This window comes from Salvelinus alpinus, chromosome 30 (assembly GCF_045679555.1).
Source record: "Salvelinus alpinus chromosome 30, SLU_Salpinus.1, whole genome shotgun sequence".
NCBI classification, from domain to species: Eukaryota; Metazoa; Chordata; class Actinopteri; order Salmoniformes; family Salmonidae; genus Salvelinus; species Salvelinus alpinus.
The window spans coordinates 2,595,335-2,618,120 of NC_092115.1; the positions used below are offsets into that span (position 1 = coordinate 2,595,335).

Sequence of the window (22,786 nt, forward strand, 5' to 3'; positions counted from 1 at the left end):
ATTTCCGAAATTCCGTAACCCGGAAGTACTTGTTTTATGTTGCAGACGAGACGCTGGTAAAGAAACCTATCAAAGCTTCATAACGTTTTCCTTCTTGCTCGGAAAATGGTCAACGATTAAGATTGATCATCCTAATTGCAAATGGGCTATGGTAAGAGTTATTTGTCTGGTTACATAGCTAGATAATCATTTCGGTAGCTTATATTTTGTTATGTTTAGCTAATAAGCTAGCTATCGAAAAGTGTCTGTTCTGGCTGGTTAGCTGACGAAGGAATTAATATAGCTAACCTAACATGCATAATAGCTACATGTCCGTTATATTGATATAACAGCATGGATTCATTTGTTTTAGGTAGTCTGAACTAGTGAGACTGCTGTCGTCTTCTCCCGTACCGCCAGTTGACCGCTCGTCCCCCACCAACATGTCTACGGGGATGGCCTCTGTACCACTACTGCAGCCTACTAGCAACACAACCCAAGGTTTTATGCAACAACTACACATTTTACTGTTAGCGAACTATAATCAATAGTGATGGGACGATTGATAACGGAGCTCCGGCGCTAGTCATGGGAAGTTGGGCTATTTTTAACTGATTCTGATCTGTTTGTCGTCGTCAAAAGAACGAATTGTTCGACTCATTTCTTTAATTTAATTTGGACAATATAACGAGTCAAAATAAATCCAAGGCTGAAAAATGACAAAATAAAGTTTGGCTGAGCTGGAACACTAGCGCGATCCCATAGCAAATGAATGGCATTAAACGTTTGCAGAGCCTCTCCTCACTGGAGTGATGCTTAGAATTCAATTTCGCCCGAAATGGCACAAAAATGTAACCCTTTTTATTTTACAACTACCATCAGGTTTTTGGAACGAAACTGAAAAATAACAACTCGTGTTGAAAGTAAACATCCGCACCTCGATGGTGCCAATTGTGCTTATGTCTGCAAAACACGGAAGTAGGAAACGAATGGCAATTTGACTGTTTCTGGTCTAGCGGTCGATGACAGCAGATTACGCTGCCCAACTTTATGTAATTAGAAAGAGGAGATTATCCTGATTTAAAATGGTGTCCGACTTGAAAAAATGTAAATAAACACATTGTTTGATTTTTGGCGAAATATACCAGCATGCCTCTGCATATGAAAACAATGGGGGGAGGTCCAGCAGCGTTCCAAGGGCAAAAGGTATTTCGTTTGGGGGGGAAAAACAAAATATATACATTGCGAGATATTTGGCGAAATGAACAGACGTACCTATATTTCACCTATAGGAAACAATGGGACGAGCTGTCTCATTGTCAACAATAGAGACGTCATTGTGACGTTGAACAATAAGCTGGGAATATAACGTTAGGAAGGCGAGTTGGTGCTCAATAGAACTAATAGGAGCTGGCAGGGTGAAAAATGCAATAAAATAAGACCTGTTTTTTAGTGATTTACTAAAAAAGTACAACAAGCAGTTGGGACATATGGTAATATTATGAAACTGGGCTCCACGGCAGATGCAATGAACTAGTTTTTATCCGAAAAATGAGTCCAGTCTACCCAGTGTACAGCAGGTCAAATGAATGAGTCACTCTGAGGGGGGGGGGGGGGAAGAATCATGACTCGCAAGTCAGTAAAGAGTCGTTCAAAAAAAATAATGAATCGTTCGAACTGCACATCACCATCTGACGTTCCGATGCTGTTTTCAAATAACTACTGATTCGACACAACATAGCGACGCTTGTGTCAAAGTAACAATACCACGTGATGATGCTTCAGACCTCACACTACCACCTGGCAAGTGTCAGAACTTTTATTTGACCTTTATTTAACTAGGCCAGTCAGTTAGAGAACATATTCTGATTTACAATGACTGCCTAAAGGCAAAAGGCCTCCTGTGGGGACGGGGGCTGGGATTAAAAATATAGGACAAGAGAGACCTAAGACACCAATACAGCATGGCAGCAACACATGACAACACAGCATGGCAGCAACACACGACAACACAGCATGGCAGCAACACAGCATGGCAGCAACACACGACAACACCACAGTATGGCAGCAACACACGACCACAGCATGGCAGCAACACACGACAACACCACAGCATGGCAGCAACACACGACAACACCACAGCATGGCAGCAACACATGACGACAACACCACAGCATGGCAGCAACACATGACGACAACACCACAGCATGGCAGCAACACATGACGACAACACCACAGCATGGCAGCAACACATGACGACAACACCACAGCATGGCAGCAACACACGACAACACCACAGCATGGCAGCAACACACGACAACACCACAGCATGGCAGCAACACACGACAACACCACAGCATGGCAGCAACACACGACAACACCACAGCATGGCAGCAACACACGACAACACCACAGCATGGCAGCAACACACGACAACACAGCATGGCAGCAACACACAACAACACCACAGCATGGCAGCAACACACGACAACACCACAGCATGGCAGCAACACACGACAACACCACAGCATGGCAACACACAACAACACCACAGCATGGCAGCAACACACGACAACACCACAGCATGGCAGCAACACACGACAACACCACAGCATGGCAGCAACACACGACAACACCACAGCATGGCAGCAACACACGACAACACCACAGCATGGCAGCAACACACGACAACACCACAGCATGGCAGCAACACACGACAACACCACAGCATGGCAGCAACACACGACAACACCACAGCATGGCAGCAACACACGACAACACCACAGCATGGCAGCAACACACGACAACACCACAGCATGGCAGCAACACACGACAACACCACAGCATGGCAGCAACACATGACAACAACACAGCATGGCAGCAACACATGACAACAACACAGCATGGCAGCAACACATGACAACACCACAGCATGGCAGCAACACATGACAACAACATAGCATGGCAGCAACACATGACAACAACACAGCATGGCAGCAACACATGACAACAACATAGCATGGCAGCAACACATGACAACAACACAGCATGGCAGCAACACACGACAACACCACAGCATGGCAGCAACACACGACAACACCACAGCATGGCAGCAACACACGACAACACCACAGCATGGCAGCAACACACGACAACACCACAGCATGGCAGCAACACACGACAACACCACAGCATGGCAGCAACACACGACTGGAGGAGACTGGTCCTGGGGGCCCGGAGGAGACTGGTCCTGGGGGCCCGGAGGAGACTGGTCCTAGGGCCCGGAGGAGACTGGTCCTGGGGGCCCGGAGGAGACTGGTCCTGGGGGCACGGATGTAGAGTACGCGGAGATGGAGCATTTTGGCAGGGCTTGAATATAGAGTGCATGGAGGGTCAGGGGGAGAGTAGGTCTGACAGGTAGGCTAGTCCGATGTCATTTAGGGCTTTGTAGACAAGAAGGATAATTGTGTAGTCAATTTTTTGAGAGAATGGTAGCCGATGTAGATGAGCAAGGATGAGGGTGATGTGGACAGACTGGTTTGTTTGTGGCAGAATCCTAGAGGCACTTTTTTTTGGATGAGCTGTAGTTTATTAATTGATTTTGCAAGTACTGTGTTCACATAATCAATTCTAGAAAAAAATTAATGTATGGATTAGTTTTTCTGTCAGATGTAGTGAGCGAGGGTCCTAGGTGGGAGATGTTCTCCCCAAAAATTATTACATTTTACAATGTGGACATTGAAGGAGAGAGAGCAGGGTCGAAAACAAACAGCTAGCTATACTTGGTTGATGACAGGAAAGTCCAATTTCTTTAACTGATTTCAACGTTGACATTCAGAATGACAAGATTGATTAGCTACTCAAAATAAAAATCCACAACACTAAATTGCTAATAAAATAGCAGAGCAATCAGCCTAGGGCACCATCGAAAAAGATAATAGTAAAAAAATCTGTTTTTCACCTCGTCAAACTGATTCTGATTCTAAAATTACAACTAGGCTACAGAAAGGAAAATGGGGGATACCTAGTCAGTTGTCCAACTGAATGTATTCAAATGAAATGTGTCTTCTGCATTTAACCCAAACCCTCTGAATCAGAGAGGTGAGGGGGGGCTGCCTTAATCGACATCCACGTCTTCGGCGCCCAGGGAACAGTTCTGCTCAGGGGCACAACGACAGATTTTTACCATGTCCGCTCGGGGATTCGATCCAGGAACCTTCCGGTTACTGGCCCAACGCTCTAACCACTAGGCTACCTGCCGCCTCTACACTCTAACCACTAGGCTACCTGATAGAGGCAGGGTGCTCTGCGTCTTACTGAAAACTAGACCTGTTGATAATGTGTCATTTCTTATTTCGTCAACATGAATGAAATTAGTGAGTCATGAGGCATATTTATTACGGAAACCGTTTACTGTTTAGGAACCAAACGTAAGCAAATGGAACAAAACGGGGATGGAGCTGCGTTTTTCCATTTGGGAAAAAAACGGTTTCTGTTGCTAAATGTTTTGCAACAGAATCGGCGTGATGATTACACCTCTGCCTTGATGACTGTATTAGCTGAACAATATTATCGACTGCCAACTGTTTAAAACATTTAAAACAAGAAAGCTGTTTCCTCTCTCTATAGGTCAGAGAATGCCCTGCACATTATATGGCTGCTATCGTGTCTACACGGACACAGACAGCCTGGCCAAACACATCAAGGACCATCAGAATCACGTCCCCACGCAGTCCCTCCCAGGTAAGCTCATAGAATACAACACACTTCCTGGATCCTGGAGGAGACATGGTTTTATGAATAAAGATTTCCTTATTGGATAAAGGTCGACTCAGAAGTACCTGAACTGCTGCGTGTGTGTATGAGGATAAAAAGCGTCACTGAGGACAGTTACAATTATTATAGTCAGATTAAAGCTGCACAATGCAGAAATCGCTCTGTCGTTTCCTGGTTGCTGAAATTCTAGTTTAGTTCTCATAATTAAAGTTGATGTGACAAAACAAGCAAGTATTGTGTACAGAATCATTGTACCATCTAAACTGCTGTGAAATATTTTTTCCCCAGAACCAAAAATATTGTATTTTCAGCTGGTGTACCTTACTGAAGGTAAAAGACGCAAAAACAAAACACTAGGATCCAAAATAAACACAACCACAGACTAGAACCCAGCCAGCACTAGGACCCACAATAAACACAACCACAGACTAGAACCCAGCCAGCACTAGGACCCACAATAAACACAACCACAGACTAGAACCCAGCCAGCACTAGGACCCACAATAAACACAACCACAGACTAGAACCCAGCCAGCACTAGGACCCACAATAAACACAACCACAGACTAGAACCCAGCCAGCACTAGGACCCACAATAAACACAACCACAGACTATAACCCAGCCAGCACTAGGACCCACAATAAACCCAACCACAGACTAGAACCCAGCCAGCACTAGGACCCACAATAAACACAACCACAGACTAGAACCCAGCCAGCACTAGGACCCACAATAAACACAACCACAGACTAGAACCCAGCCAGCACTAGGACCCACAATAAACACAACCACAGACTAGAACCCAGCCAGCACTAGAACCCACAATAAACACAACCACAGACTAGAACCCAGCCAGCACTAGGACCCACAATAAACACAACCACAGACTAGAACCCAGCCAGCACTAGGACCCACAATAAACACAACCACAGACTAGAACCCAGCCAGCACTAGGACCCACAATAAACACAACCACAGACTAGAACCCAGCCAGCACTAGGACCCACAATAAACACAACCACAGACTAGAACGCAGCCAGCACTAGGACCCACAATAAACACAACCACAGACTAGAACCCAGCCAGCACTAGAACCCACAATAAACACAACCACAGACTAGAACCCAGCCAGCACTAGGACCCACAATAAACACAACCACAGACTAGAACCCAGCCAGCACTAGGACCCACAATAAACACAACCACAGACTAGAACGCAGCCAGCACTAGGACCCACAATAAACACAACCACAGACTAGAACGCAGCCAGCACTAGAACCCACAATAAACACAACCACAGACTATAACCTGGCCAACAAGGAGAGAGCGGTGACTTACCAGGATGTTAGCCAGCAGAGAAGCACCTTGGAGGGGATGTAGTTTCCAGGATGATAGCCAGCAGAGAAGCACCTTGGAGGGGATGTAGTTTCCAGGATGATAGCCAGCAGAGAAGCACCTTGGAGGGGATGTAGTTTCCAGGATGATAGCCAGCAGAGAAGCACCTTGGAGGGGATGTAGTTTCCAGGATGTTAGCCAGCAGAGAAGCACCTTGGAGGGGATGTAGTTTCCAGTATGATAGCCAGCAGAGAAGCACCTTGGAGGGGATGTAGTTTCCAGGATGTTAGCCAGCAGAGAAGCACCTTGGAGGGGATGTAGTTTCCAGGATATTAGCCAGCAGAGAAGCACCTTGGAGGGGATGTAGTTTCCAGGATGATAGCCAGCAGAGAAGCACCTTGGAGGGGATGTAGTTTCCAGGATGATAGCCAGCAGAGAAGCACCATGGAGGGGATGTAGTTTCCAGGATGTTAGCCAGCAGAGAAGCACCTTGGAGGGGATGTAGTTTCCAGGATGTTAGCCAGCAGAGAAGCACCTTGGAGGGGATGTAGTTTCCAGGATGTTAGCCAGCAGAGAAGCACCTTGGAGGGGATGTAGTTTCCAGGATGTTAGCCAGCAGAGAAGCACCTTGGAGGGGATGTAGTTTCCAGGATGATAGCCAGCAGAGAAGCACCTTGGAGGGGATGTAGTTTCCAGGATGTTAGCCAGCAGAGAAGCAACTTGGAGGGGATGTAGTTTCCAGGATGATAGCCAGCAGAGAAGCACCTTGGAGGGGATGTAGTTTCCAGGATGTTAGCCAGCAGAGAAGCACCTTGGAGGGGATGTAGTTTCCAGGATGTTAGCCAGCAGAGAAGCACCTTGGAGGGGATGTAGTTTCCAGGATGTTAGCCAGCAGAGAAGCACCTTGGAGGGGATGTAGTTTCCAGGATGATAGCCAGCAGAGAAGCACCTTGGAGGGGATGTAGTTTCCAGTATGATAGCCAGCAGAGAAGCACCTTGGAGGGGATGTAGTTTCCAGGACAGGTCGGTGGAAAGACGGGAGGGTGGCAAGCGCTACAACGGGCCGCGCGAGAATCCAAAAGAGTCAATCCAAGTGGAGTTCAAGTTTGACAGTAGTCCAAAAACATCCTAGGCACAATGTCAAGTGGGAGGATGAATGCAGCAGGAGTCTGCTCAGATAATGTCCCAGTGCAGGATAGGGGGCCCAGGTATATCACAGTAGGCAGGAGTCTGCTCAGATGTGGCGCCCCACAAGAGAGGGGGAGGCTGGCGCCCCACAAGAGAGGGGGAGGCTGGCGCCCCACAAGAGAGGGGGAGGCTGGCGCCCCACAAGAGAGGGGGAGGCTGGCGCCCCACAAGAGAGGGGGAGGCTGGCGCCCCACAAGAGAGGGGGAGGCTGGCGCCCCACAAGAGAGGGGGAGGCTGGCGCCCCACAAGAGAGGGGGAGGCTGGCTCCCCACAAGAGAGGGGGAGGCTGGCTCCCCACAAGAGAGGGGGAGGCTGGCGCCCCACAAGAGAGGGGGAGGCTGGCTCCCCACAAGAGAGGGGAGGCTGGCGCCCCACAAGAGAGGGGGAGGCTGGCACATGCGCAGATCAAATCCACAGCTGGAATAGCGATTTTTTTAAGGTGTTTACGCATCCTAATAATTAGAAAGATGGCTCAGAAAACGAGGTGTTTTAATCGGGCGTATGCTCACTTCGGTTTTGACCTTACGCCGATTTAAGATGAGCAGAGTAAGGTGATTACATGACTATTTCACATTCTCCCTCCTGCCATAATCAGTTTAAAATGTACTCACTATCTTCCCTCCTGCCATAATCAGTTTAATATGGAATGTACTCACTATCTCTCTCCCTCCTGCCATAATCAGTTTAATATGGAATGCACTCACTATCTCTCTCTCTCCTGCCATAATCAGTTTAATATGGAATGTACTCACTATCTCTCTCCTGCCATAATCAGTTTAATATGAAATGCACTCACTATCTCTCTCCTGCCATAATCAGTTTAATATGGAATGTACTCACTATCTCTCTCCCTCCTGCCATAATCAGTTTAATATGGAATGTACTCACTATCTCTCTCTCTCCTGCCATAATCAGTTTAATATGAAATGCACTCACTATCTCTCTCCTGCCATAATCAGTTTAATATGAAATGCACTCACTATCTCTCCTGCCATAATCAGTTTAATATGAAATGCACTCACTATCTCTCCTGCCATAATCAGTTTAATATGGAATGCACTCACTATCTCTCTCCCTCCTGCCATAATCAGTTTAATATGAAATGCACTCACTATCTCTCTCCCTCCTGCCATAATCAGTTTAATATGAAATGCACTCACTATCTCTCTCCCTCCTGCCATAATCAGTTTAATATGAAATGCACTCACTATCTCTCTCCCTCCTGCCATAATCAGTTTAATATGGAATGCACTCACTATCTCTCTCTCTCCTGCCATAATCAGTTTAATATGAAATGCACTCACTATCTCTCTCCTGCCATAATCAGTTTAATATGGAATGTACTCACTCTCTCTCTCCCTCCTGCCATAATCAGTTTAATATGAAATGCACTCACTATCTCTCTCCCTCCTGCCATAATCAGTTTAATATGAAATGCACTCACTATCTCTCTCTCTCCTGCCATAATCAGTTTAATATGAAATGCACTCACTATCTCTCCTGCCATAATCAGTTTAATATGAAATGCACTCACTATCTCTCTCTCTCCTGCCATAATCAGTTTAATATGAAATGCACTCACTATCTCTCTCCTGCCATAATCAGTTTAATATGGAATGTACTCACTATCTCTCTCCCTCCTGCCATAATCAGTTTAATATGGAATGTACTCACTATCTCTCTCTCTCCTGCCATAATCAGTTTAATATGAAATGCACTCACTATCTCTCTCTCTCCTGCCATAATCAGTTTAATATGGAATGCACTCACTATCTCTCTCCTGCCATAATCAGTTTAATATGGAATGTACTCACTATCTCTCTCCTGCCATAATCAGTTTAATATGGAATGTACTCACTATCTCTCTCTCTCCTGCCATAATCAGTTTAATATGTAATGTACTCACTATCTCTCTCCTGCCATAATCAGTTTAATATGGAATGTACTCACTATCTCTCTCCTGCCATAATCAGTTTAATATGGAATGTACTCACTATCTCTCTCCTGCCATAATCAGTTTAATATGGAATGTACTCACTATCTCTCTCCCTCCTGCCATAATCAGTTTAATATGGAATGCACTCACTATCTCTCTCTCTCCTGCCATAATCAGTTTAATATGGAATGCACTCACTATCTCTCTCTCTCCTGCCATAATCAGTTTAATATGGAATGTACTCACTCTCTCTCTCTCTCCTGCCATAATCAGTTTAATATGGAATGTACTCACTCTCTCTCCTGCCATAATCAGTTTAATATGGAATGTACTCACTATCTCTCTCTCTCCTGCCATAATCAGTTTAATATGTAATGTACTCACTATCTCTCCCTCCTCTCAGGTAAAGTGTTCCTCTGCTCCTCTATCGGCTGCAGCGGCTCCTTTCCCAGCATGCAGCATCTGATGGAACATATGAGACAGCACCACAAACCCAACACGTACTTCCTGTAGGTATTTGTGTGTGTGTGTGTAGGAGAGATACACTCAGTGCTACTCGTCATCCAGATGTCCCTCTGACAGGTCTTCCCCTCTTCCTCTCTGCCAGGTGTCAGAGCTGTCGGTCCAAGCTGCGTTCCTACCGCGCCCTCCTCAAACACCTCCACACCTGCGCTAAGGTAGCCAAGAGCAAGGCCAAGGCTGGCGAACAGGCAGAGGTCAAGCCTGACCCTGACCCTGATGCTGCTGTTCCCATGGCTACAGACCAGGAGACCCCACAGCAGCAGGAACCCATGGAGTCGGAACCATCCCACCTTGTCCCTGGGTCCACTGGGTCTGACCATCTCTCTGCCCTGGCTCCCTCCCCCTACCAGCCCCCAGAGGATGGATCTCTCCTCGGCGTGGACCTCAACTCGGCCCTGCTCCCTGGGGCTTTCTCCATCCAGGAGGGAGGTGGTGGGGGATTGTCAGCCACCCAGCCCCCAAGCCTCACAGACCAGCTCCCAGAGGGATCCTATGGTTCCTTTTCACAGTTCCTTCAATCTCCACTGGAAGTTTCTGGACCGGAGCAGCAACAGCAGAGGCCTCCCAGGCCCGTCCCTTCTGCTCTACCTTCCTCTCCGCCACCCCAGACCTCCGCACCGCCCGGTTCGAACGCTCGCTGGAGGAAGAACCAAGGTGATCTAATAACAGTCAGCTTCTTTGGTTGAATCTCAGGGTTAGGAAATGTTGTCATTTCTATTTCATTTAAATTACTTTTTGACCGCAGCTCGTTTTTGAGGAGCGAGAGGTGCTCAACGTTGACCCACCCCCTACCCTACCGTGAGACATCCGTGTTGAGTCGATATCACTTAAAAGCTTTAAAAACAGGGTTGTCAAACAAATTAATAAAATAAAATAAAACTTTTAACATCAATTATCTAAATATGTGAACTATGATTTGTAAAAAATAAAAAATAAAATAAAAATGGTATAATTATGTTGAAGATTAGATCCTATTTTACATAATCGGAGGCGGTTGTGTTGTGCCTGCCATTGGTCGAGACTTTCTCTTGAACACAGGGTGGGACCCCTCCCTTCAGGCCGCTGCGTTTTAGATAGAATGATGGAGGGGGGGACCCCTCCCTTCAGGCCGCTGCGTTTTAGATAGAATGATGGAGGGTGGGACCCCTCCCTTCAGACCGCTGCGTTTTAGATAGAATGATGGAGGGTGGGACCCCTCCCTTCAGACCGCTGCGTTTTAGATAGAATGATGGAGGGGGGGACCCCTCCCTTCAGACCGCTGCGTTTTAGATAGAATGATGGAGGGGGGGACCCCTCCCTTCAGACCGCTGCGTTTTAGATAGAATGATGGAGGGGGGGACCCCTCCCTTCAGACCGCTGCGTTTTAGATAGAATGATGGAGGGGGGGACCCCTCCCTTCAGACCGCTGCGTTTTAGATAGAATGATGGAGGGGGGGACCCCTCCCTTCAGACCGCTGCGTTTTAGATAGAATGATGGAGGGGGGGACCCCTCCCTTCAGACCGCTGCGTTTTAGATAGAATGATGGAGGGGGGGACCCCTCCCTTCAGACCGCTGCGTTTTAGATAGAATGATGGAGGGGGGGACCCCTCCCTTCAGACCGCTGCGTTTTAGATAGAATGATGGAGGGGGGGACCCCTCCCTTCAGACCGCTGCGTTTTAGATAGAATGATGGAGGGGGGGACCCCTCCCTTCAGACCGCTGCGTTTTAGATAGAATGATGGAGGGGGGGACCCCTCCCTTCAGACCGCTGCGTTTTAGATAGAATGATGGAGGGGGGGACCCCTCCCTTCAGACCGCTGCGTTTTAGATAGAATGATGGAGGGGGGGACCCCTCCCTTCAGACCGCTGCGTTTTAGATAGAATGATGGAGGGGGGGACCCCTCCCTTCAGACCGCTGCGTTTTAGATAGAATGATGGAGGGGGGGACCCCTCCCTTCAGACCGCTGCGTTTTAGATAGAATGATGGAGGGGGGGACCCCTCCCTTCAGACCGCTGCGTTTTAGATAGAATGATGGAGGGGGGGACCCCTCCCTTCAGACCGCTGCGTTTTAGATAGAATGATGGAGGGGGGGACCCCTCCCTTCAGACCGCTGCGTTTTAGATAGAATGATGGAGGGGGGGACCCCTCCCTTCAGACCGCTGCGTTTTAGATAGAATGATGGAGGGGGGGACCCCTCCCTTCAGACCGCTGCGTTTTAGATAGAATGATGGAGGGGGGGACCCCTCCCTTCAGACCGCTGCGTTTTAGATAGAATGATGGAGGGGGGGACCCCTCCCTTCAGACCGCTGCGTTTTAGATAGAATGATGGAGGGGGGGACCCCTCCCTTCAGACCGCTGCGTTTTAGATAGAATGATGGAGGGGGGGACCCCTCCCTTCAGACCGCTGCGTTTTAGATAGAATGATGGAGGGGGGGACCCCTCCCTTCAGACCGCTGCGTTTTAGATAGAATGATGGAGGGGGGGACCCCTCCCTTCAGACCGCTGCGTTTTAGATAGAATGATGGAGGGGGGGACCCCTCCCTTCAGACCGCTGCGTTTTAGATAGAATGATGGAGGGGGGGACCCCTCCCTTCAGACCGCTGCGTTTTAGATAGAATGATGGAGGGGGGGACCCCTCCCTTCAGACCGCTGCGTTTTAGATAGAATGATGGAGGGGGGGACCCCTCCCTTCAGACCGCTGCGTTTTAGATAGAATGATGGAGGGGGGGACCCCTCCCTTCAGACCGCTGCGTTTTAGATAGAATGATGGAGGGGGGGACCCCTCCCTTCAGACCGCTGCGTTTTAGATAGAATGATGGAGGGGGGGACCCCTCCCTTCAGACCGCTGCGTTTTAGATAGAATGATGGAGGGGGGGACCCCTCCCTTCAGACCGCTGCGTTTTAGATAGAATGATGGAGGGGGGGACCCCTCCCTTCAGACCGCTGCGTTTTAGATAGAATGATGGAGGGGGGGACCCCTCCCTTCAGACCGCTGCGTTTTAGATAGAATGATGGTGGGGGGGACCCCTCCCTTCAGACCGCTGCGTTTTAGATAGAATGATGGTGGGGGGGACCCCTCCCTTCTGACCGCTGCGTTTTAGATAGAATGATGGAGGGGGACCCCTCCCTTCAGACTGCTGCGTTTTATCTGGTACATAATTTACATCGAATTGCAATTTTAATTTCCAATCACTGCTAATGATGGCCACCGGTCAAACGACCATTGACTGTCAACTTCAATGTCTATTGTATTCTAGTTCTGATTTCAATAGGTTTCCTATGGAGGATTGACAGTATCAATTAAAACAAATGATATTCTCATTCAAGTCAACATCTTCGTGGTACCAATTTGAAGGTTGAAATGTACATTTTATTCCCATTTTAGTACATGTATCAGCCAAAACATGACACCCACCCTGTATTCAAGAGAATGCGATCAGACGGTAGGAAAAACACAAACTCCTCCAATGATGAGGATGTAAAATAGGGTCTAAACTACAATGTGAAAATGAAGAAGAAAAAAAGTTTTAAATGATATCGAACTCAACCGTTTCATTTTCCAGTGATGAAAGAATGGATGTCTCGTGGTAGGCCGGGATGTCTCGTGGTAGGCCGGGATGTCTCGTGGTAGGCCGGGATGTCTCGTGGTAGGCCGGGGTGTCTCGTGGTAGGCCGGGATGTCTCGTGGTAGGCCGGGGTGTCTCATGGTAGGCCGGGGTGTCTCGTGGTAGGCCGGGATGTCTCGTGGTAGGCCGGGGTGTCTCGTGGTAGGCCGGGATGTCTCGTGGTAGGCCGGGGTGTCTCGTGGTAGGCCGGGATGTCTCGTGGTAGGCCGGGGTATGCAAAACGGGACAACTCTGAGCACGGCTACACTACCGGTCAAAAGGTTTACAACACCGACTCATTCAAGGGTTTTTTCTATATTTTTTACTATTTTCTACATTGTAGAATAATAGTGAAGACATAAAGTATGAAAGAACACATATGGAATCATTTAGTAACAAGAGTATGCAAAGCTGTCCATCAAGGTAAAGGCTATTTGAAGAATCTCAAATATAAAGTATATTTTGATTGTTTAACAGTTTTTTGGTTACTACATGATTCCATATGTGTTATTTCATAGTTTATGTTTTTGCTATTATTCTACAATGTAGAAAATAGTAAAAATAAAGCAAAAACCCTTGAATGAGTCGATGTGTCCAAACTTTTGACTGGTACTGTATCTCCTGAATGTTTTGGCATTAAAGTCGTAAGAAGTCTCTTTCTGACCACTCCTACCATGGGTAAATATGTATTGAACGTTTCGTTCAAAAGTTGCTTGGAATTCACGTCCGTGTTAGTTCATGTTGACTAGTGGTCCTATTTTAGCCTGGTCCCAGATCTGTTTATGCTATAGTCAACTGCAACGACCATAGGAGTTGGGGGCTACACAGATCTAGGACCACCAGGCTTGTCCTGTACAGGAGATCCCTGGATGAAACACAGATGTGCTGATTGCAGTGATGAGTGAGTGAATTGTGTTTTATCGTGTTGCACTGTCCTGCCAGACGCTCCGGGGTCTCTAAGTCACAGATGGACCTCTCCTCCAGCCAGTCACAGGTTAACTAGAGATGGAGCGCAGGTGAGACGTGGAGAAACCATTAAACTGCCCTCTGGTCATATCCAATGGAATTCTCCTGCTTCTTCCTCCAATGCTAACCTGCGTTATTGGCTTTCTCCCTCTCCCCTTCCTGCTAACTTGGCTTCCCTTTTCCTGCCCCGGCCTAACCAATCACCTAATAATCACCTAATCGATCCATCATGTGGCTGGTTGTTCAACCTGTCCAACTCCCAGATTCACTGACACAGCCCGGTGTGGATGCTTTCACCAGCAGGGTTATTAACCTCTAAAAGTCTAAGACTATATATATAACTATCGCCTATGGAATAACACATTCAGAACTGGCAGAAAAGGCCGGACTTGAACATCTCTGGAGAGACCTGAAAATAGCTGTGCAGCGACGCTCCCCATCCAACCTGACAGAGCTTGAGAGGATCTGCAGAGAAGAATGGGAGAAACTCCCCAAATACAGGTGTGCCAAGCTTGTAGAGTGTCATACCCAAGAAGACTCGAGGCTGTAATCGCTGCCAAAGGTGCTTCAACAAAGAACTGAGTAAAGGGTCTAAATACCTTATTTTTAATACTTTTGCAAAACATTCTATAAACCTGTTTTTGCTTTGTCATTACGGGGGATTGTGGGTAGATTGATGAGGGGGGAAAACGATTTAATCCGTCTTAGAATAAGGCTGTAACGTAACGTGGAAAAAGCCAAGGTGTCTGAATACTTTCAGAATGCGCTGTATAAGAAAGCTCAGGAAATATGAGTTTATTTGAGACATTTAACCGCTCATTTTTGTTAGCACAAAACTACTTCCATTAATTTGTCTGGGTTACCCTCCGACGAGTCCCGTGACACTTGTGGGTTTTCAAACCGTTCAGACGCTACAGATGTGTGTGTGTGAGAAGACATGGTCTGACAAACACCACTCTGGCTCTGCCACCTTCCACCGCAGAAGGCCCGACATCGGCGTATACGGTGGACCGAGAGGCGCAGATGGCCCGACATCGGCGTATACGGTGGACCGAGAGGCGCAGATGGCCCGACATCGGCGTATACGGTGGATCGCGATGCAGCCCAAGCAAAAGACTGATATCTGTAGCTTGAAATGACAGATTTGATTTATTATGTTACTTTAATATTAGACTCTTAAGGATTAACTACCCATTCAGATGTTTGGGTTCGTTAACATAAAACCTTTAACTACAGAACATGCGCAATGTTTATCAAATCAAGTTTATTTTATATAGCCCTTCGTACATCAGCTAATATCTCGAAGTGCTGTACAGAAACCCAGCCTAAAACCCCAAACAGCAAGCAATGCAGGTGTAGAAGCACGGTGGCTAGGAAAAACTCCCTAGAAAGGCCAAAACCTAGGAAGAAACCTAGAGAGGAACCAGGCTATGAGGGGTGGCCAGTCCTCTTCTGGCTGTGCAGGGTGGAGATTATAACAGAACTATGCCAAGATGTTCAAAATATTCATAAGTGACAAGCATGGTCAAATAATAATCATGAATAATTTTCAGTTGGCTTTTCATAGCCGATCATTAAGAGTTGAAAATAGCAGGTCTGGGACAGGTGGCGGTTCCATAACCGCAGGCAGAACAGCTGAAACTGGAATAGCAGCAAGGCCAGGCGGACTGGGGACAGCAAGGAGTCATCATGCCCGGTTTGCCGTGACGTATGGTCCTAGGGCTCAGGTCCTCCGAGAGAGAAAGAAAGAGAGAACGAGAGAATTAGAGAGAGCATACTTAAATTCACACAGGACACTGGATAAGATAGGAGAAGTACTCCAGGTATAACCAACTGACCGTAGCCCCCCGACACATAAACTACTGCAGCATAAATACTGGAGGCTGAGACAGGAGGGGTCAGGAGACACTGTGGCCCCATCAGAAGAAACCCCCAGACAGGGCCAAACAGGAAGGATATAACCCCACCCACTTTGCCAAAGCACAGCCCCCACATAATACCACCTCTCATAATACCACCTCTCGTTCCAAGTGGTTTCCTTCATCTGGTGCCTACTGAACAAGACCCCGGTCTGTGCCCAAGCTCAGACTTCCTTTTAGAAGAGGTCTGTGGTGTGAAGAGCTGTAGGTTCATTGTGACTTTCAGTAGTACAGGGCTGAGTGCTTGTGGCTTTTAGTACAGGGCTGAGGGCTTGTGGCTTTTAGTACAGGGCTGAGGGCTTGTGGCTTTTAGTACAGGGCTGAGGGCTTGTGACTTTTAGTACAGGGCTGAGGGCTTGTGGCTTTTAGTACAGGGCTGAGGGCTTGTGGCTTTTAGTACAGGGCTGAGGGCTTGTGGCTTTGCTGTAGTACAGGGCTGAGGGCTTGTGGCTTTGCTGTAGTACAGGGCTGAGGGCTTGTGGCTTTGCTGTAGTACAGGGCTGAGGGCTTGTGGCTTTGCTGTAGTACAGGGCTGAGGGCTTGTGGCTTTGCTGTAGTACAGGGCTGAGGGCTTGTGGCTTTCATTCGTACAGGGCTGAGGGCTTGTGGCTTTCAGTAGTACAGGGCTGAGGGCTTGTGGCTTTCAGTAGTACAGGGCTGAGGGCTTGTGGCTTTGCTGTCTGGCTGCCTTCACTTCAATGTTGATTCATGTTCACCAGCTTCCACTTTCCCCCCTTGTCAAAAACCTTGTGCTTTTTTTGTGGTGTTTAGGCTACACCTGCTTTGACCTTAAATCAATCTGAAACCACTAGTCCCTGTGTTAATATGGACCACTAGACCCTACCCTTTATGGAGATGTGAGAGGATTTGATTGGTATAAGCAATATGGTGATACTTCTGCCTAGCCTATCAGAGAGCAAGGGGGGGGGGGGCTACTACCATGTTTACACCCTCAGCTCTCCACTAGGGTCTAGGAGTCCATTTGGGATTGGACCCTGGTTAATGTACAGAGTTTACCCCTCTCTCCTACAGGTCAGTCCTTCAACGGCCGTATTCTATGGAAACACACCAGGGGGCGCTACAGCTGTGTCCAGTGTGGCCACTCCACCCCAAACAGGAAGGAGATGACTGCCCACATCAAGGGCAAACACAAGAGCCCTGCTGCAAAGCCTGGTAACGACACAGGTACCACTGTCTATTATAGCCTCTTGTCTAGTAAATCCCACCCTCTATTATAGCCTCTTGTCTAGTAAATCCCACTGTCTATTATAGCCTCTTGTCTAGTAAATCCCACTGTCTATTATAGCCTCGTCTAGTAAATCCCAGTCTATTATAGCCTCTTGTCTAGTAAATCCCAGTCTATTATAGCCTCTTGTCTATTATAGCCTCTTGTCTAGTAAATCCCACCCTCTATTATAGCCTCGTCTAGTAAATCCCACTGTCTATGCTGTAACATTTGAGGGATCCTCTGGTTAATAAGAACTGATTGGTGTGTTGCCTCGTCTCACTGAATCCTCTTCGTTTTAGACGCCCATGTGGCCTCGTCACAGACTAAAGTGTCTCCTGATACAGAGGCTAGCACCTACACCTGTCTCTGACTCGACGCCCACGCGAGAGGAAAACGGCAGAGGACAGTTAAATAATATGGTGTTAGTGGAACTAGTTTCATCACTTTTATTTTCCTGTGAGTGATTCATTTCAATAAACATAATTAACTTGGTAAATGGTATTCAAGTGTTTTTTTTTTTTTTTTGTGCAGAAAATGTATTGACAACATCAGACCCTCATCATAACTAGATGGTTGGGAGGGACCCACAAATTATAGTTCTGACTTTGACAAAGTTGACAACTTGGCGTGTGAAATTTCAACAATCTGCTGCAGCCAGCTAAAAGCACGGCGATATTAGATGAGCTTCAACTGAGAAGGACCTTGTTCCCAACTCTACAGCAGCAACATTCAACTTCCTTTAAAAAGCAGAGTTGAAGTCTCGATATTAACACACAATAGTCCACTCAGTCAACTATCGCTCCTTACAAGTAGCATAAAGCAGTCATTAGAAAATAACACATTTTATATTGACAACATCGTGTTAAATAAAAAATAAAGGGTAATATGTATTTCCTCTGCAAGTGGTCATTATGCTACAGTCGATCCACCGCTCACGTCCAACGACTGGGAGGCAGAGTGAGTCTTTAAATGTCTCTTCAGGTGATTTAGACAGGTGTAGGTCTTAGAACAGAGATGACAGGGGTACGGTCTCACCCCAGTGTGGTTCAGAACATGTTTCTTCAACTCCGCACCGCGAGAGAATGCCTTCCCACACTCGTGGCAGATGTAGGGTCGTACTCCCGTGTGTACCCGCATGTGAAGAGTCACCTTGCTGGCCATGGTGAAACCTTTCTCACAGACGGTGCATTTGTACGGTCTCTCCCCGGTGTGTGTTCTCCTGTGGATCTGCAGCTCTCCTGCAGAGCAGAAGGCCTTGCCGCAGTCAGAGCAGAGGAAAGGTTTCTCGCCCGTGTGAGTCCTGATGTGTATCGTCAGGTTTCCGTTGACGGAGAACCGCTTGGTGCAGTAGGTACACTGGTACGGCCTCTCGCCGGTGTGGGTCCGCATGTGGAGCTTCAGGTCTCCTTTACAGCGGAAGGCCTTTCCACAGCTGGGGCAGATCTTGGACCTCTCTTGGGAATGACGTTGCTCGTGGTTATTTTGCCAGACCTAAATTAAATCATTTTGTTAAGACATTTAAAATAGTTGTCTAAGCCATTTTAGTATAATAATACATACAGTATTTTCTTGTCTGTGAAATCAGGAACCACTTGGAAATGTGTTAATCCAAAGGTTATTTTACCAATCAATACCAATCAATACCAATCAATACCTGTGAGCTGAAGCCCTTTCCACACTGTTTACACTTGTAAGGTTTGTCTTCTGCACCGTGGACCTTCTGGTGGGCCCTCAGCTCCGCCACGCCCGGGAATGGCCCCTCCCCACAGTACCTGGCAATACATAGGTTAGCAGATTCTAATGTAGCACACAGACAGTCTATTCCCTATAAAATATATGGCTCTGGTCAAAACTAGTGCCCTGAATAGGGTGTAATTTGGGATGTAGTTATTGACTGTTTACCTCATAGGACAGAGAACATTCTGAAAGGACAGGGGGACTGGACAAGTGATTGAAAAACATAAATGTTGTGTACTCATGAAGCTGTCCCAAATGGCACCCTATTCCCTACACGGGGCCCTGGTCAAAACTAGTGCACTATATAGGGTGCCATTTGGGACGACTACATACAGCAATAGGATATCCGTATAACATACCTGCAGTTGAAGACCTTGTCAGTGGTGTGGGTTACCAGGTGTTTCTTCAACGAGTTGTGCCACTTGAAGATTTTCCCACACTGCGGACACTCGAACTGGCCCGCCTGCCCTAAACCGCTGGCCCGTCTACTGCCACTACACCGGTGCCGGACCCGCTCCCTGACCGACCCAAAACTGCTTCCGCATTTAATACAGACATAGGCAGCGTTGGAGCACTGTGTCCGACGATGGGTGGACATCTCCGAGGACCGTCTGAAGGTCTTACCGCACTGGGAACACTTGTAAGGGTTCTCCCCTGTGTGGAGTCTCTGGTGCTCCAGCATCTCATAGAGGTAGATGAAACAACGGCCACATTGGGGACACTTGTGGGCCACGCGCTGCCGCGGCTGCTCTGGTGACACACCGGAGGAGGCGGCTGCTGTTGCCGCCGGGTCGTGTTCAGCTGTCGTGCTGCTCAGGGAGTATTGGTGCTCAGAGACAACTGCTTCTCTTCCTTCCTCAGACTTCAATCTTACCCTTTGTCTCTCCTTCAGGTGATCCTTTCCTTCAGATCCTTGGCTTTCTACTGAATCTGTTCCAGTATTTTTAGCCATACTTGCTTTTGACTCAGCCCATTGGCCAGTCAAACTGTCAGTCATAATCCCCTGGTAGTCTCTGATCTCCAAGGGCGGGCTGTCGCGGGCGCTGTGGTGCGAGGCATTGGCCAGTCTCAGTGATGGAGGGAAGGATAACGAGACGAGGAGACGGTCCTCTGTCCTCGAGGGAACTGAACAGTGACAAGCAGGACCAATGGGAAGAAGATGGGAAAGGTGATTATTCTATAGGTGAGTGACTGTAGATGGAGTTCTATATATAGTGCCCTACTACTACGACCCTATTCCCTATATAGTGCACTACTACTACAACACTGGAACCCTATATAGTGCCCTACTACTACAACCCTGTGGCCTACTACGACCCTATATAGTGCACTACTACGACACTGGGACCCTATTCCCTATATAGTGCACTACTACAACACTGGGACCCTATATAGTGCCCTACTACTACAACCCTGTGGCCTACTACGACCCTATATAGTGCACTACTACGACACTGGGACCCTATTCCCTATATAGTGCACTACTACAACACTGGGACCCTATATAGTGCACTACTACAACACTGGGGCCCTATATAGTGCACTACTACAACACTGGGGCCCTATTCCCTATATAGTGCACTACTACAACACTGGGACCCTATATAGTGCACTACTACACCACTGGGACCCTATTCCCTATATAGTGCACTACTACGACACTGGGACCCTATTCCCTATATAGTGCACTACTACGACACTGGGGCGCTATTCCCTATATAGTGCACTACTACATCACTGGGGCCCTATTCCCTATATAGTGTACTACTACAACACTGGGACCCTATTCCCTACATAGTGCACTACTACAACTCTGGGACCCTATTCCCTACATAGTGCACTACTACAACACTGGGACCCTATTCCCTATATAGTGCACTACTACAACACTGGGGCCCTATTCCCTATATAGTGCACTACTACAACACTGGGACCCTATTCCCTATATAGTGCACTACTACAACACTGGGACCCCATTCCCTATATAGTGCACTACCACGACACTGGGACCCTATATAGTGCACTACTACAACACTGGGACCCCATTCCCTATATAGTGCACTACTACGACACTGGGACCCTATATAGTGCACTACTACAACACTGGGATCCTATTCCCTACATAGTGCACTACTACAACACTGGGGCCCTATTCCCTATATAGTGTACTACTACAACACTGGGACCTTATTCCCTATATAGTGCACTACTACAACACTGGGACCCTATTCCCTACATAGTGCACTACTACAACACTGGGACCCTATTCCCTATATAGTGCACTACTACGACACTGGGGCCCTATTCCCTATATAGTGCACTACTACAACACTGGAACCCTATATAGTGCACTACTTTTAACTGGGAAACCCCATGGACCCTGGTCAACTGTAGAGCATTATAAAGGGAATAGGTTGTCATGTGGAATGCAGACAGACTTACCGCTCTTGGGCAGCTTCCCAGGGCAGTGTTGGTTCTGTAGCAGAGACTTCAGGTCCTCTCCGTGAGAGACACAGCGCATGTAGTCCTCCAGAACAGAGGGGGCGGCACTGATCAACAACGCAGTCTGAACAAAGAAAATAAATCACATTGTATTGGTCACATGGTTAGCAGATGTTATTGGTCACATGGTTAGCAGATGTTATTGGTCACATGGTTAGCAGATGTTATTGGTCACATGGTTAGCAGATGTTATTGGTCACATGGTTAGCAGATGTTATTGGTCACATGGTTAGCAGATGTTATTGGTCACATGCTTAGCAGATGTTATTGGTCACATGGTTAGCAGATGTTATTGGTCACATGGTTAGCAGATGTTATTGGTCACATGGTTAGCAGATGTTATTGGTCACATGGTTAGCAGATGTTATTGGTCACATGCTTAGCAGATGTTATTGGTCACATGGTTAGCAGATGTTATTGGTCACATGGTTAGCAGATGTTATTGGTCACATGCAGATGTTATTGTGGGTTTAGCGAAATGCTTGTAAATGACACTAATATTACGATGAAACACAGCTGTATTAGTTTTACAGTTGTATGTCGAATAACACCAGTGAATTGTCATGTAAGCAATAAGGCCCGAGGGGGTGTGGTATATGGCCAATATACCACTGCTACAGTCTGTTCTTAGGCACGACACAAAGCGGAGTGCCTGGACACAGACCTTAACCGTGGTATATTGGCCATATTACCACACCCCCTCGGGCCTTATTGCTATTATAAACTGGTTACCAACGTAAAAATATTTGTCATATCGGTGGTATACGGTCTGATATATCACAGCTGTCAGCCAATCAGCATTCAGGGCTTGAACTACCCAGTTTATTCTAAATAACCATGTTTTGTCCCAACCCTGTATAATCATTTTAATCTGGACTCATCTGACTGTTCAGAGCACCAAAAAGGCTTTACGGTGACACTGAGTGTTACTCAGTGTCACCGGCCATGTCCCAAATCTGTCTGGCCTACTAATCATAATACATATTATTTAGAACGGACTGTTTAGTAGACATGAATGCAGTAAGCAACAAATAACATTCTAAGCCCCTCCTCCTGAGAATATCCACATTCTAAGCCCCTCCTGAGAATATCCACATTCTAAGCCCCTCCT

The 22,786-nt window shown here is 47.3% G+C and overlaps 2 protein-coding genes across 7 annotated transcripts in view; one reads left to right on the forward strand and one right to left on the reverse strand.

Annotated features, from left to right (window-relative positions):
* Nucleotides 1-17,932, forward strand: znf414 (zinc finger protein 414). 4 transcript variants are annotated; one of them, XR_011671920.1, is made up of 8 exons: nucleotides 15-151; nucleotides 353-480; nucleotides 4,609-4,722; nucleotides 9,619-9,724; nucleotides 9,823-10,391; nucleotides 14,266-14,339; nucleotides 17,241-17,393; nucleotides 17,736-17,932. XR_011671920.1 is itself a non-coding variant. In XM_071377025.1 (7 exons), exons 2-7 carry the CDS (start codon nucleotides 423-425, stop codon nucleotides 17,804-17,806), a joined length of 1,071 nt encoding a protein of 356 aa, XP_071233126.1. In that variant the 5' UTR covers nucleotides 1-151; nucleotides 353-422; the 3' UTR covers nucleotides 17,807-17,932. The 4 variants fall into 4 exon arrangements, 2 of the variants coding, with proteins under 2 accessions (XP_071233126.1, XP_071233127.1); XR_011671919.1 differs by having other exon boundaries at nucleotides 26-151; nucleotides 357-480; XM_071377025.1 differs by lacking the exon at nucleotides 14,266-14,339 and having other exon boundaries at nucleotides 1-151.
* Nucleotides 15,534-22,786, reverse strand: part of LOC139560343 (zinc finger protein ZFMSA12A-like) — a 15,286-nt gene continuing 8,033 nt past the window's right edge. For 2 of the 3 annotated variants that reach the window (XM_071377022.1, XM_071377023.1), the window contains exons 6-9: nucleotides 21,616-21,739; nucleotides 19,533-20,298; nucleotides 19,091-19,208; nucleotides 17,869-18,927 (exon numbers count right to left, since the gene is read on the reverse strand). In XM_071377022.1, the coding sequence (XP_071233123.1) occupies nucleotides 18,346-18,927; nucleotides 19,091-19,208; nucleotides 19,533-20,298; nucleotides 21,616-21,739 (1,590 nt within the window). In that variant the 3' untranslated portion in view covers nucleotides 17,869-18,345. Of the gene's footprint in view, nucleotides 16,020-17,868; nucleotides 18,928-19,090; nucleotides 19,209-19,532; nucleotides 20,299-21,615; nucleotides 21,740-22,786 lie in introns of those variants that run through there. The other variant, XM_071377024.1, reaches the window with a different exon arrangement.